Raw genomic sequence first — 16,302 nt, 5'->3', positions numbered from 1 at the left:
TTGCTTCCAAAAAAACGGAGCAACTCCTGGCCAAATTTGGGCCCACGATGTGCAGCAAACCTATTTGCATTATGGATATTTAGGATGGTTTATAATTACAACATTTGTGTGTAGGAAATACTTTCCTTTAATTTACACCAAAGCCAAGCTACTTTCTATTTCTATCTGTTAACCAAAGTAACATATTGTGACCGAAAATTGTAAAAAGATATGTGGTGGAGGTGATAAGGAGCCTGTACCTGCCCACTGTTAGTCTTTTGCAGTAAACTCGTCAGCTTGTATGGTACAATGCAGAAATAGCTCTGTGGTGGGTCTCATCACATGGTTAGTTTGCCCATGGGCTCAACAACACAATTTAAGATACAGATCTCTAATTTCATCATCTTTGCTTTCTTCCCCTGTATTAGCAGTTTATAGCTTCCAACTGTCCTAAATTATCTGGGTTGTAATTTCAGTGCAGAAAAAAGTACAAGCCCAGCTTGCCTGATTTTAGAATGGGTTCTGCGCAACATCTGCTGCAATCTAGTTCAGAGGAGCAAGTGTGTATCAGATATCATGTTGAAACAACCAGAAAAGGTTATGCCTATTCAAAATTGGCTTGCATAACATGAAGAGGGTTACTACTTAGTTTGTACTGGTGTGTAAATGGCCTAAAGTTTTTTTTTGAGGTGAGCGTCATAACAGAATCAGTGGCAAATTTGCAAGTCTGCCATGCTTTTTTTCCCAATTTAAACTATTTTGAAGCTCAAAAATATTATTTTCACACGTAAATGTTCATGTGAATAGCCTAATTTCAGAAATTTACAGTTACTGCCAAGTATGCTAGTCGAGAACAGCCATCCAGTCTGCAACCTTGCTATTGTACAGTTCTACAGGCACAGGTCTCCCTCTGATACCTTGCCCAAGTGACTATTATTCATATGTATGCCTTGACAGTAAGTTGGAAGCAGCACAACTGAGTGCAATCCTAGCCTCATTCAACATGTACACATTCACCTTTCTAACATAGGTCACTGGATAGCAACAAAGAGCAAGAACCAACACCTATTTTCCTCTTCCTAATCTATGGGTCACTAAGATCAATTGTAGCATCTCTCTGGTCATCTTCAACAGTGAAGATTAAGAACATTACATTTTTACACAAGTGAATTTGAAGATCTACAAATTTAAACAAAAGTTCTATATATGTGTGGAACCATATCTATTTATAAGTAACTGGAGTAAATGCAGAATACTCAATAACATTTTACCCAATGGTTGATCAGTACATATTAAATTGCCTTACTTGTGTTTTTCTAGAAGAGATAGTATCACTTCTTCGTGTTCTTGGATCTGCTTCCTTATGTGTGACAGATTTTCTTCATTCTGAGCAAGCAAATCTTTTATTGGATTCAACCTGGTATATTAAATAAACTGATTTATTGCAAACTTATAACTTTATGTACAATATTGCTGAATTTGTGTTTGAAACCTGTGACCTGACAATTTCAGTTCTGTATTTGGCTTTCTCTCACACAAGATATTCAGGTAATATAATTTATAGCAGTTTGACAGTAACATTCACAATAATCGCCCTGGGAGAAATGATTGAGAAGTTGCAGAAATTATTAAAAAGGGAGTCAAAATATCACAAGAAAACAGTGCAGAGGCAACTAAATGTCATTCTAAAACTAAAAGGGCATCATTTCAATAAGATCTTTCTATTTTATTTGTGTGCTGCAAAATAAGTCTTGACAGAAGAACGGGAGAAGCCCAGTCAGCCCCTCAAACCTGTTCTGCCATTAGATCATGGCTGGCCTGTACCTCAAGTCCATTTCAGTGCGTGTGCACCCTTTTACAACATAGGGGTTGAATTTCCGCACGGGTATCACGATTTTCTAACACATACTGCAGTATTTCCACAGATGTTTCCATCAAAGTTACAATCGGGAGAACTCCCACAGGAATGACTAGTGATAGAAATATTTAGCACTGCCATAAAATATCTTGATATTTTGGCAATGCACAATTTTTACATCTGACACAAACAAAAAGTTTTAATGTTCTGGAAATTATACTTTACTGATTGTTACACTAAGTTGGTAGGCATTCAGGTAAATCATGGGAATGGATAAGAAATTGGCTGAAGGTCTCCTTCATCCTATGACACATAAACTAGGAAGGTGTGTAGTCGCTTAGAATTTACAAAAGATGCAAGTAGATACAACAAAGATAGATTAAATTTAATGTAGGCGAGTGTAGAGAACTGCATATAGAAATGAAAATGGGTGGCCCATGTATTCCATGAATGGTATTGAATCAGGTAATGATAAAAGAGACCTTGGAGTCTTAGTTGACTCGACCCTCAACGTGTTTAACCAATTCAGAGCAACAATCAACGAATCAATAGAATGCTGAACTGTACTGCAAAATAATACAGTTGAGAGGGGGTCATGCTCAAACTGTACAGTGTTCTGGTTATACCACACCTTGAGTACTCCGTCCAGTTCTATCATCAAATCATGGGGGAAACATTCAAGTATTGAAGGCAATGCAGAGTAAAGATACAAAGCTGATCCCTAGTGATAGCAGTCTGAGTTTAGAGGAAAAGCTAGAGAAACTCAAGGTTGGATTTTTCTGGGTCTACATTCGTGCACTGGTTCATCTGGGCACAGAAAATATCAGAAAACCAGGTAGGCCACATTACACCTGTAAAGGATGCTGCCTGGTTTTTGTTCCCTTACTTTAAATGGAAGAAATGCAGACCCTAGGAAAATCTCCCCTATAGACTTTTCAGTATTGAAAGAAGGCTCGTGATATGCCAGAATATTACTTTGAACACAATTGTGTGAGTAGGACAAGGAGCACAGTTTAAACTTGTAAAAGGCAAATTTAGGATTGATATCAGGAAGCTCCTCCTCACACAAAGAGTGATCAATACATGAAATGGGCTTCTGGCAGAATAGAAGGAGGAAGAGAAAGAACTTGCATTTATATCGCATCTTTCATGATCCCAGGACATCCCAAAGTGCTTCACAATCAATGAAGTACTTTTGAAGTGTAGTCACTGTTGTAATGTAGGAAACGTGGCAGCCAATTTGCACACAGCAAGTCCCTACAAACAGCAATGGGTAATGACCAGATAATCTGTCTTAGTTGTTGGTTGAGGGATAAATATTGGCCATGACATTGGGAGAATTCCCTGCTGTACTTTGAATAATGCTGTGGGATCTTTTGCGTCGACCTTAGAGGGCAGACTAGGTTTAACATCTCATCCGAAAGACAGCACCTCTGACAGTACAGTACCCCCTCAGTACTGCACTTAAGTGTCAGCCTACATTATGTCTCTGGAGTGGTTCATTGAATTCACACTTTCTGACTCAAAAGTGAAAGTGCTACCATTGATCCAAGGCTGACCCTTGTGAAGGGGAAAACCCTGGAAAACATTTAAGAAACAATGGGCTCAATTTGCACCAAAAATGGGCGCCTTTTTTTGGCGTCTGCTGATTTTTTTTAAACAATCTTGATTTTACAACTTTCCTCAAAGTTTGTACGCTGGCGGCGACTGTCAGCGCGGGATTTTTGGTGTGCCAAATTTTTTGGTGCAAGTCTGGGTGAAAACTGATTTCCAAGCCGATTTTGTCAGTTTTTGCCCTTTTAAGTGATTTTCCCCAACACCGATTTTTTTAAGGACGGCGCAGAGTGGCCTTCAGTACCGTTCAGAAAAACCCTACGTTAAGTTAAGAATGTGGGCGCTCAGGTCTGTATCGGAGCTGCTTCTTTGTAGTTTAGCTTTGTTCATAAAGATAGTTTATAATGATCATGTTTAGTACCTTCCTTTTTCATCTCATTACATTAAAGATTACTTGTTTTGGTGTTGGCCCTCTCCCGCCCCCCGCTCCTGCTGCAATCCCGGGCCAAATGCCCCTCTCCCGCCCCCCGCTCCTGCTGCAATCCCGGACCAAATGCCCTTCCCGCCCCCCGCTCCTGCTGCAATCCCGGGCCCAATGCCCCTCTCCCGCCCCCCGCTCCTGCTGCAATCCCGGACCAAATGCCCCTCCCGCCCCCCGCTCCTGCTGCAATCCCAGGCAAATGCCCCTCTCCCGCCCCCCGCTCCTGCTGCAATCCCGGACCAAATGCCCCTCCCGCCCCCCGCTCCTGCTGCAATCCCGGGCCAAATGCCCCTCCCGCCCCCCGCTCCTGCTGCAATCCCGGGCCAAATGCCCCTCTCCCGCCCCCCGCTCCTGCTGCAATACTGGGCCCAATGCCCCTCTCCCGCCCCCCGCTCCTGCTGCAATCCCGGGCCCAATGCCCCTCTCCCGCCCCCCGCTCCTGCTGCAATCCCGGGCCAAATGCCCCTCTCCCGCCCCCCGCTCCTGCTGCAATCCCGGACCAAATGCCCCCCCCGCCCCCCGCTCCTGCTGCAATCCCGGGCCAAATGCCCTTCCCGCCCCCCGCTCCTGCTGCAATCCCGGGCCCAATGCCCCTCTCCCGCCCCCCGCTCCTGCTGCAATCCCGGACCAAATGCCCCTCCCGCCCCCCGCTCCTGCTGCAATCCCAGGCCAAATGCCCCTCTCCCGCCCCCCGCTCCTGCTGCAATCCCGGACCAAATGCCCCTCCCGCCCCCCGCTCCTGCTGCAATCCCGGGCCAAATGCCCCTCCCGCCCCCCGCTCCTGCTGCAATACTGGGCCCAATGCCCCTCTCCCGCCCCCCGCTCCTGCTGCAATCCCGGGCCCAATGCCCCTCTCCCGCCCCCCGCTCCTGCTGCAATCCCGGGCCCAATGCCCCTCTCCCGCCCCCCGCTCCTGCTGCAATTCCGGGCCCAATGCCCCTCTCCCGCCCCCCGCTCCTGCTGCAATCCCGGGCCCAATGCCCCTCTCCCGCCCCCCGCTCCTGCTGCAATACTGGGCCCAATGCCCCTCTCCCGCCCCCCGCTCCTGCTGCAATTCCGGGCCCAATGCCCCTCTCCCGCCCCCCGCTCCTGCTGCAATTACGGGCCCAATGCCCCTCTCCCGCCCCCCGCTCCTGCTGCAATACTGGGCCCAATGCCCCTCTCCCGCCCCCCGCTCCTGCTGCAATCCCAGGCCCAATGCCCCTCTCCCGCCCCCCGCTCCTGCTGCAATCCCGGGCCAAATGCCCCTCCCGCCCCCTGCTCCTGCTGTAATCCCGGGCCAAATGCCCCTCCCGCCCCCCTCTCCTGCTGCAATCCCGGGCCAAATGCCCCTCTCCCGCCCCCCGCTCCTGCTGCAATTCCAGGACAAATGCCAACCCCCTGCCCCCCCGTTCCTGCTGCAATCTAGGGTCGAATGGCACCCCCCCACTGCAATCGCAGGCCGAATGACGCCACCCCCTCCCACCCTCCCGGTCCTGCTGCAGTCCTGGGCAATCCCCTCCCCCCACCCTGCTCCCCTACCGCTGCAAGCCCTGGCCACTTCGCCCTGACCTGCAACTTCAACTTGCAGGTGGAGCTTCATCACTCTGTGTGTCTCTCGTTACCCTGGCAACCTCAGGTTTTGGCGCAGACTTTAAGCTCCACCCCCAGATTTAACTTTTGGTACCGCAGCGGCAAAATTTAATTTTACTTTGCCGAAAGTTCAAACTTTTTTCCCTGCCGCAATCAGGCACAAATAAATTGGCTGTTAATCTTCCTGGGCACTAAAAATCGGCAAAGAGGAAAACTGACCCCAATGATACCACAATGGGGACATTTTAGTTTCTTTCTCAATGGATGACCTTGATTGGGGCAAGTGGCCTTCCCATTATGTAATTATCTTTTGATCTTCTGAACCTAGCTACAGTTGTGTTATACTGTAATTGAGTTATGCTGCGTGAACCTAGCTACGGTTGTTGTATTAGAATTCTGAGGCTAAATTATGGTTGTTTGTGATGATTGTGTTAATAATTTCATTGTTACGTATGTAAAAGTAAAATAAAGCAGCTAGCAGTACATTAAACTATGCCACGTTCAATCCTTGGCATCTCTGTGGTGAGCTGAGAATTCAATAATATTATTCATGCTGATTACCGAGCTGTGGCTGCATTTTTAAAATTACATTGGTTTATGTAGGATAACTTTTGAGCCAAATTCTGCATCACTTTATCCTCTAATGCATTCTTTCATGTGTTATAGCAAAAATTCTCCCCTAGGGCAACGGCACCTGTAGCATAGGTTAGAACTAAATGTAACTCTAATACCATAAAAATGGCTACCCGTGAAGCCTCAAGGGATTTCTATTAGCTGACATAGACCGCATTCCTGGAAACTGATAATTGTTGTTTCCCACACACAGGACTAACAAGCAAACTTTGCAGATGTCTCTAATCAGCCAGGCCTCAGACAAAATGTTCTGGTGAATGTTAGGACAATACGACTCTGTAACAGGATTAAGATAAGGAGGCTACCCAAAGCCAGCACCCAAGGACAGTAAGATAAGGGGGGCCTGGACCATGTTACAAGATACATGAGTCATTCCTAGCAACACACCCCTTAGCAACACATCTCTTGGCAACACATGAGCCACTTTACGTTTAGAGACTAACTCTATCTATTGGTCTAATTGAATCTATAATCAGTATGATTGGATAGTGTCCAGCTGAAATGGGTTGATGTAACTGTAGTAAACTGTTGTAAAACATATAAAAATCCATGAAACCCTTTGTTCGGTGGAGAGTGGAATGCCTGGAATTAACCAGAGGCTCTCTCCCCACCGGTGTAATAAAGGCTGCATTGGCGTTGGAACCGACTCTGAGTGTTGAGTGATTCTTCTGATAAAACACTAACACTAACACATGCTTTCCTTGATGAAAGTCTGTTGTCACGTAGCTGCTGCTTTGAGCAACCTCAGCTTAGCAACCTCATTCTGCTCTGTCCCCTTTGAATTCTCTGCCCTCCTTTCCTCCCTCAAACTTCAATAATCACATAAATATTCCAAGTCACATTCATGGCAAATCCCTTGCATCTGCCACCTCCAGAGTTATCCACGACCGGTGGGTTTGGGTTGGGTGGGAAGTAAAAATGTTAAAAGTTTGAAACAGGAACCCAAACCGCCCACTTCCAGTTTTAACAGAGACGAGAGGGGTGGTGGCCGACCAATTCACTGTCAGGAGGCGTGTCGGTCGTTGAAATCTTTTAAGGAGGCTGCATGCCTTAATTTTAACAAGGCTTATATTGTTGACTCATGTTGGCCGTGTGTGAAAAAGAAAATTACACACGCCCTGGAGTTAAACCACCACAGCATTCGGGAAACCCGCACTTCCAGATATGCAACTCTCTATTCCTTCATTCAAGTCATTAATATATATGGTGACAAGCTGAGGCCCCAGCGCAGATTCCTAGGGTATACCACTTGTCATATCCGGACAATCAAAGAACAAAGCCTTCATCCCTACTCTCTCCCTCCTGGAAGGCAAGTAGAAGGAAGAGAGAGAAGGTTGAGAGTGAGGACAGAGGGAGAAAAGAATGGCAGTGAGGCATATGTAGTGGAAGGATTGGGGTGGGAAGAAGGGGACAACTTGAATGTTTTAGGTTGGAAGCTTGATATCATTCTTTACCAGGATCTTGCAATTTGTGTACATCAGGGTCTGTTTGTTTTGTGCGGGTGGTACTGCTATTTTGTGTAGGGGTTCTTGTGTTCTTTGCGTATGGGGAAGTCTGACTTTTTGGTTGTACAGGAGATCTCTATTTTGTGAGCAATGCTAAGGGTGATCAACTAGTTTGTATAGATAGAATATACCAGTTTTGTCGTCTCTATTTTGGTACTTGCTATTTCTTGTAGCAACTACTTTTTTGTAAATTAAAGGATTGCAACGTGGACTATAATGCTTGATAAACTCACCGTTCTCTTAGACCAAGCACATTTCTACTTGTTTCAGTTTCATTTTCTTTTGCTTTTTTAAACGCTTCATTGCGAGTTGCATGGTTTTCTACAAGTTTCTGATTTAACACTTGAGCATCATTTATGTCCTTCTGAGCCTGTAGAGAACAGCAGACTGTTAGGCAGGCTAATAACAAAGGAACATCACCAGGTTAAAAAAAAAGTGGCATAATTAAATATAGTTTTAAAATGACAGGTTTTTTTTTGCTTAAATATCCTGATACCGTATTCTGAAATTGCCGTCCTCTTCATTACAGCCATTAAATCTTCACTTAAAAGAATGTTTTGCATTCATTATTAACAAGACATAAAGGTGAAAAATTCAGCTCCGTCGCGACATCTGTAACATCTCCCGGTTCGCCATCCACTGCTGCGTAAAAGAGGTGACAGGCACTCTTTATGCCAAGAGAGGGGATTTCATTGTCTTCTCCATGACCAGAGAGAAGCAGGCGGAAAGTGCACGTGGCTTTGCCAGGATAACAGGCTTCTCCATGGTTCACGGTGCCATCAACTGCATGCACGTGGCTTTGTGGGCACCACAACTAAATGCTGAGATGTACCGGTACGGTGTGCAACCATGCTCAGCACATCATGATGGTGAATGGCTGGTATCCTGGCAACAGTCGTGATGCTTTTATTCCATGGTAGTGTTGTAGAGAGTAGAAATATATATAGACTTAGGCATTAGGCACCTGCTGGATATTTAAAACTCACATAAGCTTAAATGGACACACACATAAAATGGCTGCCCAGGCATTATGGGAAATCAGGTAGTCAAACTGTGAACTGTTGAACGTTCACTGACCGAGCAATAACCCTGTGAGGCCCACTGTAGGAATGCCTGGGAAGACAGAGATAAGAAGGAAACCATCTCCTGTGAACAAGGCCATGAAACCAATTATTTCAGGAAGAAAGATAAGAGGGAAACCATTTGCTGTAAACAAGGCTATATACCAATTATTTCTCCAAGAAGAAAGAACTAGTGAGAGAACCTATATCAATCAGCCCAAGCTGACAAAAGACGAACACATGGTTCCTGAGACATAAGGGGAATTCTATTGGGTTAAAATAACCTATATGTAATCTATAATCATTGTGATTGGCTTGTGTCCAGCCGTGATGGGCTGTGTAGCTGCAGTAAACTGTTTTGTAACTGTTGTGAAACATATAAAGGTACATGTAACTCTTTGTTCTGTGAAGAGAAACCTGGATACGGTCCTGAGTTTTTCCTTCCCGCTGAGCGTAATAAAAGCTGCTTCAGCATTGGAACTGACCCTGAGTGTTGAGTGATTCTTCTAAGAAAACACTAACGCTAACAATGGCGTAGTCGACGGGATTTCCCGGAGTCGCTGGACGCCCTTGGGAAAAAAAAACCCGGGTGAGTATAAAAAACAATTTTTAAGTATAAAGGGTGCGGAAGGTGGAAGCTGGTTGATCGACATGAGGAGACGGTCTAATATCTCAAACGCCTAGCCTGAGCCTGAATTAAGAGGACTTTTGTCCCACGTGACGGCCAGGAACCAAGTAGGCGTAGGGAACACACTTAGACCGTGGGATCGTGATACCGAGAGACATCTTCCGGACCCAGTAGTGAAATTTGAAATACCCCGGGGTAGAACCAAGCGGTGTACAGCGGCTAACGGAATCCAAACCTGTGAACAGGGTCGGACCAACAGGCTGAGCGGTGGTAGGTAGTCGTTAAGGATATGTAGAGCACTGCGGGAATTGCTTAAACGCGTTTTTAAGAATTGTATAAGTTTGTGTAACAGCAGAACTTGTGACCTGACAGTAGCCAAGAGACAGTTTACTACAAGTCGCGCTAGAAAGAAAGCGGACCTCTGAGAGTAGATTCCTAACGATACCAGTCCTACCCAGGAATGGCCATGAAAACAAGTAAACTCGAGTGGGGACCAGAAGGGTCGCTTACCCGCCACCTGGCGGAAAAACAAAAGAAGCTAATTGAAAAAATGATTAAAGCAGGGTGGAATCCTCAGGAATTAGTTATGTGAGGAATTATTTAGATAAAACTACGAATTCCCTGAAAGGTCATGGATCCAAAAATAGAGCCGGCCAAAACAAGAAGAGAGACTGTTGTAAATGTCTGATCGTTGAGTGAGAAGTGTCTGTGTGATTTTTGACTGCAGAATGAATTTTTTATGTTTTCATGTTCCGAAAGCCTGGTTGGAAGAGGAATGCAAGTGTCTGTTTATTTTAGAAACAGAGTGAAAGTCTTTTTTTTAAACCCTTTGTAATGTTGTCCTGTGTGTGGGAAGTTTTAAGACATTTAAGTTAGAAACGCAGGTGTGGATTTATTCGGATGATAAGTTACGGAGCTAGGAAAATAAACAAATAAAGAATAGGTTTGTTGAGCAAAATATTTATTTGACATGCTCACTTACTTGCCGAAAGAAAACATGCAATGATTGATTGGGTTGAAAGACATAAATTTAGTCTCGGAATGAGATAAAGAATGCTTTAAAAAAAAAAAGAGCTTCCAAAAGAAAAGTTTTAAATAAAGATTGAAATTACAACGTTTGAATTGGGATTTTGAGATATTCAGAGAAGGCACAGGAAATACTGAGGTGGATTTAAAAAAAAAAGAGAAAGATTAAATTAAATCTGATCAGGTCAAACTCCTGGGCAAGTGGCGAGCTATCTGCGAAGGTGTAAAAGGAACTTTTGGAAAATGTTAAAAAAAAAAACAGCAAGCTTTAGTAACGACTTTGAAACTGGAGCATTTTGAGATAACGAAAAAGCACTCAAACTCTCAAAGATGGACTTCATTCCAGTTATGGAGAAAAAGAAAAAGATAAAGACGCCACTTTGAAAGTAAACAAATGATTTTAAATTAACAACTTTATGGAGTTACGAACCCTCCGTGTAAAATACAAAACCTAATTTGAAGAAAGGAAAAAAAAAAAAGATGTAACGGACTAAATGGAAAAAGACATAACTTACTAAATACTAGTTGATGTTTGCTGTGAAAAAGATATTGGTTTAATTAGAAGAGAAAAAAAATTGGAATAAGTAAAAAAACACTCTACATGGATTCGAATTTTAAATTATGAAAAAGTTTCAATGCAGTTTGAAAAGATTTCCAAAATGGACAGTGTTTATCAAAAATGTCCCGAACAGTCTAAACAAGCAGGAGGGTTTTGAAGATAATGAGGAGAAAGAGAGAAATAAAAAAAAAACAGAATTGAATTTCAGTAAACAAAATTGCTATTGTATGTGTGGTCTTGTTTTAAAACAATTTAAAAAAAAAAAAATTCTTTGGCAAGTACTTGAATTAGAAGTTAAGAAAACATTGGAGTTTACTCTAATGATTTATGCTGTTTAACGGATTCCTAATTTCGAAGCCAGTTTTGAAGGCACAAAGACTTTTTTTTCAGATGATTACGTGAAGTCACGTAATGACATCAGGTCTTCTTACAAACCTGGAAAGGAGTTAACCCTTTCCATTGACAGCCGTTTTATACTGAACATTATTAATTTGGATTTCTTAATAGGAAAAAAAAAGACTCACCTAACAGAGGAAACAAAAATAAAAACAGAACTAGCTTATGTAATAATACTTGCCTGATACAATAAAGAAATAGATATTCAATAAAACAAATTGAAGAGTTAAAAGCTAAGATAAACAGGCTGGAAGAGATAACGGGACTAGACGGATAGTGCAGTGCGCAGCCATAGCACCATCACCTCTGGCAATAGAGCCAATGTACCCCACGGTGGGTAGGTGTAGTCCACAAACCCAACCTAACGGTAAAGCAGACAGCGATGTTTGGAGGAATAGCTTTGGCCTTGGTCATAATAGGAGTTTGGGTAATATTTAAGTGGGTAAAGACACAGGCGCACGCCCTACAGATTCAGCTCGAAATGGTTCGATTATAACCTTGTGCTTCTGATTTTGCAGGGTGACAGGGACACTCGTAGAGCAAAAAAACTTAACCCCTGGTGACGACCAGGCCGTCTGTTTAAAATTACAGATAATACTTACCGGAATGGGAATACGAACGGCGCTACTCGTAATATGGATAGCCCTGCGACAGGCACGTACCCTGGGCAACACCGACGGACAGCAGAGCACGCTGGAAATAAACAACTATATGAACTATGGAGTCTTGTTTAATTTAACGGACGGAATGTGCATCCCAGCAGCCAAGGACTGGAGCAAGGACAGGACTTATTTTAATAAGAATCCTAATAAGAATAAGAGTATGTGTACAGTGCTCCACGGGTATAAGGAGCAGATGCATTAAACGGAGGGATGTCAAAGGGCCTGATGAATGTACTTTCGGCATAATTTGCGCGCCTCCGGGACAATCCCAGCAATCAGTCATCCGCAAGAAGGGAATGGGGCTGTGTGGGTATTACGAGGAGGCGGGGGCGGCTGCAATATAATTGTATGTATGTTTCTCACCCCCTCCGACACCGCGCCCCATAAGAATCACTACATTGCCCGAAGAACTGCCTTGTCCCATAACTACTAAGGGACCAGAAAATGGGATTGCAATGTACAACGAAGGGGAATTATTGTATTGTGCCTGTTCTGATCAATATTTCAGGCATCCAGATGCCGGAATATTGTACCGAACAGTCAAGGAAGATGTACAATGTATTAAGTAAAGTCGTAATGCAGCAGGCTGCCGATGCCATGGGTGCCAGTAAGTTCCGGGGACAGGGGTTAGCACCCAGGGTGAAGAGGGAAATAGTAAATGATGTTGCTACCGTTTTCAATACAGGAACCTCCGTAGTGAACTCGATAGACATACAAGGGCTAAATGAGAGGGTAGAACAGCTTAAAGGGGTGATGAAGGGGTTATTGGAGAGGGTGGAGCAAAACCAGGAAGACCAGGCCAACCTAGGAAAGGAGGGTGCCGAAATCCAGTTGGATGGCATCTCAGTCCTGGAAGCTCACGCTAAAACCATCAATCACCTCATTGATAGAGAACAAGAAGATACAATAAAGCAAAGACAGGGGCAACTCTGTCATGCTTATGGTCTGTGGATGGTGGGACAGATCCGCCACAACCTCGACCAGATCCAACGCGGGGAAGTACCCGATTGGATAGACAGTTCACATTTGGCTCAGTTGGCGAACCAAAGGGGGACACTGGATAATTGTACTCTGAAGGGACTGACCCGAGTATACCCCGCAATTCCAGATTGCCAGATGGGTAGGACTACCGGGATAGGGATAGTCCTGTTGATCCCCATAGCAACGCCGGACTCAGGGCCGTTCCCCTTATACCAACTAGAGAATATCGGAGTAATACGGGAAAATGTCTCCATTCGCTACTACCTAACCACCACCTCTGCCGTTCGTCGAAACAACATACTTACTGGGATTTCCCTAGCAGATTGCAAGCAAAGGGGGGAAATCACAGTATGCCCTCACCCGGTGGGCCGAGGGGAACTAGACGAGTGCGGGTTTAACCGAACCAACGGGTGTGTACTAGAAATAGTGCCCGCACACATGCACTTCGCGAGGGCAGGCTATGGAGGGAGGGGAAGATACTGCGTCTCTACTACTGAGCGTTCATACCAGTATAATGACCTGCAGTGCCCTATACCGCAGCCAAACTTTTGCTTTACACCACTACGACCTGTCGCGATCGGGCAATCGCATATCACCCAGGTTAGGCGCCGGAAGTCCGAAGTTATTGAAGTAACTGATCAGCTCCATGATCATTTGCAGGATTATGACGAGCCAGAGCAGGTCCCTATCCCACATCTAACCGAAGTATTACGGGAGTTGAGGCTCAGAGTGGGTCAATCTGTAAAACTCTATCACCAGCTACAAACTAAAATCAAAGAAGATACCGAGGTAGACTTACAAAGTCAGAGTTGGTGGAGAAAGGTCTGGGACTGGGGAATAAATGTGAATATCCACCCATGGATTCGAATTATTTCACACACACTGGTCGGAATACAATTAATCTTAGCAATAACATGGGGCGTGATGGCCTGCCAGGTATGCAGGCGCCACAAACGGCGGAAACGGACCAATCACCGTTCCCTGGATATTAAACAAGCCTGTTTGATAAGGGGACGGGAGGAGCTAGCCTTTGTTAATTTGATCTAAGCAACCGGGACTCCTGAAACCGCGTGACTGGCCAGCACGTTGAGGCAAGGAGTACCGGGCAGTGCACAAATATCAGATAAAGGCAGTACGGTCGGTTAAAAGGGGACTAGGACTAGTCCCTTTACCGAAAGGGGGGAATTGTTGTAGAGAGTAGAAATATATATAGACTTAGGCATTAGGCACCTGCTGGATATTTAAAACTCACATAAGCTTAAATGGACACACACATAAAATGGCTGCCCAGGCATTATGGGAAATCAGGTAGTCAAACTGTGAACTGTTGAACGTTCACTGACCGAGCAATAACCCTGTGAGGCCCACTGTAGGAATGCCTGGGAAGACAGAGATAAGAAGGAAACCATCTCCTGTGAACAAGGCCATGAAACCAATTATTTCAGGAAGAAAGATAAGAGGGAAACCATTTGCTGTAAACAAGGCTATATACCAATTATTTCTCCAAGAAGAAAGAACTAGTGAGAGAACCTATATCAATCAGCCCAAGCTGACAAAAGACGAACACATGGTTCCTGAGACATAAGGGGAATTCTATTGGGTTAAAATAACCTATATGTAATCTATAATCATTGTGATTGGCTTGTGTCCAGCCGTGATGGGCTGTGTAGCTGCAGTAAACTGTTTTGTAACTGTTGTGAAACATATAAAGGTACATGTAACTCTTTGTTCTGTGAAGAGAAACCTGGATACGGTCCTGAGTTTTTCCTTCCCGCTGAGCGTAATAAAAGCTGCTTCAGCATTGGAACTGACCCTGAGTGTTGAGTGATTCTTCTAAGAAAACACTAACGCTAACAGTAGTCCGCTGCTCCCCCAGTCTATTAGCCACCGAGACAAACCAGAGGGTGGTTGCTGTGTGAAAAGGGCTATCCGCTGACTACCTGACTCATGACGCCGCTTCGCAACCCAACCACACTTGGGCAGTATGCATACAATGAGCACCATGTCACCACATGGAATCTGACAGAGCAGACCATTGGCTTTGTTGTGTATGCAATAACTGTTAGACTGAGTACTGTTTAACTCCAAGAGGTATGACCTTGGCTCTGCTTGATTAAGGCCCAAAGTGACTAATATACAAAATGGCTGGCCTTTTATACATGGGCTGCACACACATGCGTGCAGACCAATAGCCTCCAATAGTGACGCCATCTAGTGGCTAGTGATCTCAAAAGTACATACATGACAATACCCCACTCTGAGATATTACCACAGTCTTTTACAAATTGAGATGGTCCGGTGTTTTATGCTCCCGGGTTGACCGTCTCAGTTCAACTCCAGCCTTGGGTGAGTGTTCAGAGTCTGTTGTGACTGGTGGCTGGGTGGCTGACCTGGTGGGAGTGGCAATGGCCATGTCAGGGATTGAAAGTCCATTTTCATTGAACATGTCAGTGATTGAAAGTCCCAATTCACTGATGACCACCGAGTCCTCTGATGACTGGGGGTAGGTTGGTTGGTCGTCGAGTGCCTCTTCCTCCGACTGTTCCAGTTCATCTGTGTGCCGCAGCTTTGTCTGATCCATATGTTTCCTGCATGTTTACCCATTTTTGAGCTTGACAATACATATTCTGTTGCCCTCCTTGGCCATGACAGTACCAGCGATCCACTTGTGACCCTGACCATAATTCAGAACATATACAGGATCATTTACAGAAATATCGCGTGACACAGCTGTGCGATCGTGATACCCTTGCTGACTTAGCCTTCTATATTCAACATGATTATTCAAGTCAGGGTGTACAAGAGATAGCTTGGTCTTAAGACCTCTCTTCATCATTAGTTCAGCAGGCGAGACCCCAGTAAGCATGTGTGGTCTTGTCCTGTATCTCAGCAGTATGCATGACAGGCGGGTCTGCAGTGACCCTTGGGTTATTCGCTTCATACTTTGCTTTATGATTTGGACAGCACGTTCTGCTTGCTCATTGGATGCAGGTTTGAACGGTGCTGACCTTACATGTTTGATAGCATTGAGTTTCATGAACTCTTGAAACACCTGACTGGTGAAGTATGATTCGTTGTCGCTAATAACGATGTCAGGCAGACCATGTGTCGCAAACATGACACTGAGATTCTCAATGGTAGCTGTGGATGTGCTGGATGACATAATTATACACTCTATCCACTTCGAAAATGCATCCACCACAACTAAAAACATCTTCCCAAGGAAGGGAGCTGCAAAGTCTATGTGGATCCTGGTTTGGACAGCCACGACCACAGACTCAGCGGCGATTCCGCTGGTACTTTGCTGAGCTGCATGCAAGTGTTGCACTGATGTACACATGATTCCAGCTCAGAGTCAATTCCCGACCACCATACATGAGACCTGGCGATGGCTTTCATCATTACAA

At 44.7% G+C, this 16,302-nt stretch overlaps 1 protein-coding gene across 1 annotated transcript in view; it reads right to left on the bottom strand.

Annotated features, from left to right (window-relative positions):
- The window catches only part of ccdc175 (coiled-coil domain containing 175), a 253,696-nt gene that overhangs the window by 91,302 nt on the left and 146,092 nt on the right, over positions 1 to 16,302 (bottom strand). The window contains exons 9-10 of the mRNA XM_070879130.1: positions 7,816 to 7,952; positions 1,286 to 1,396 (exon numbers count right to left, since the gene is read on the bottom strand). Of these exons, the coding sequence (XP_070735231.1) occupies positions 1,286 to 1,396; positions 7,816 to 7,952 (248 nt within the window). The remainder of the gene's footprint in view (positions 1 to 1,285; positions 1,397 to 7,815; positions 7,953 to 16,302) is intronic.

The sequence above is a fragment of the Pristiophorus japonicus genome, chromosome 4 (assembly GCF_044704955.1).
Source record: "Pristiophorus japonicus isolate sPriJap1 chromosome 4, sPriJap1.hap1, whole genome shotgun sequence".
Lineage (NCBI taxonomy): Eukaryota > Metazoa > Chordata > Chondrichthyes > Pristiophoridae > Pristiophorus > Pristiophorus japonicus.
The sequence above is the reverse complement of the archived record's forward strand: the minus strand, read 5'-3'. Positions and strand labels throughout refer to the sequence as shown.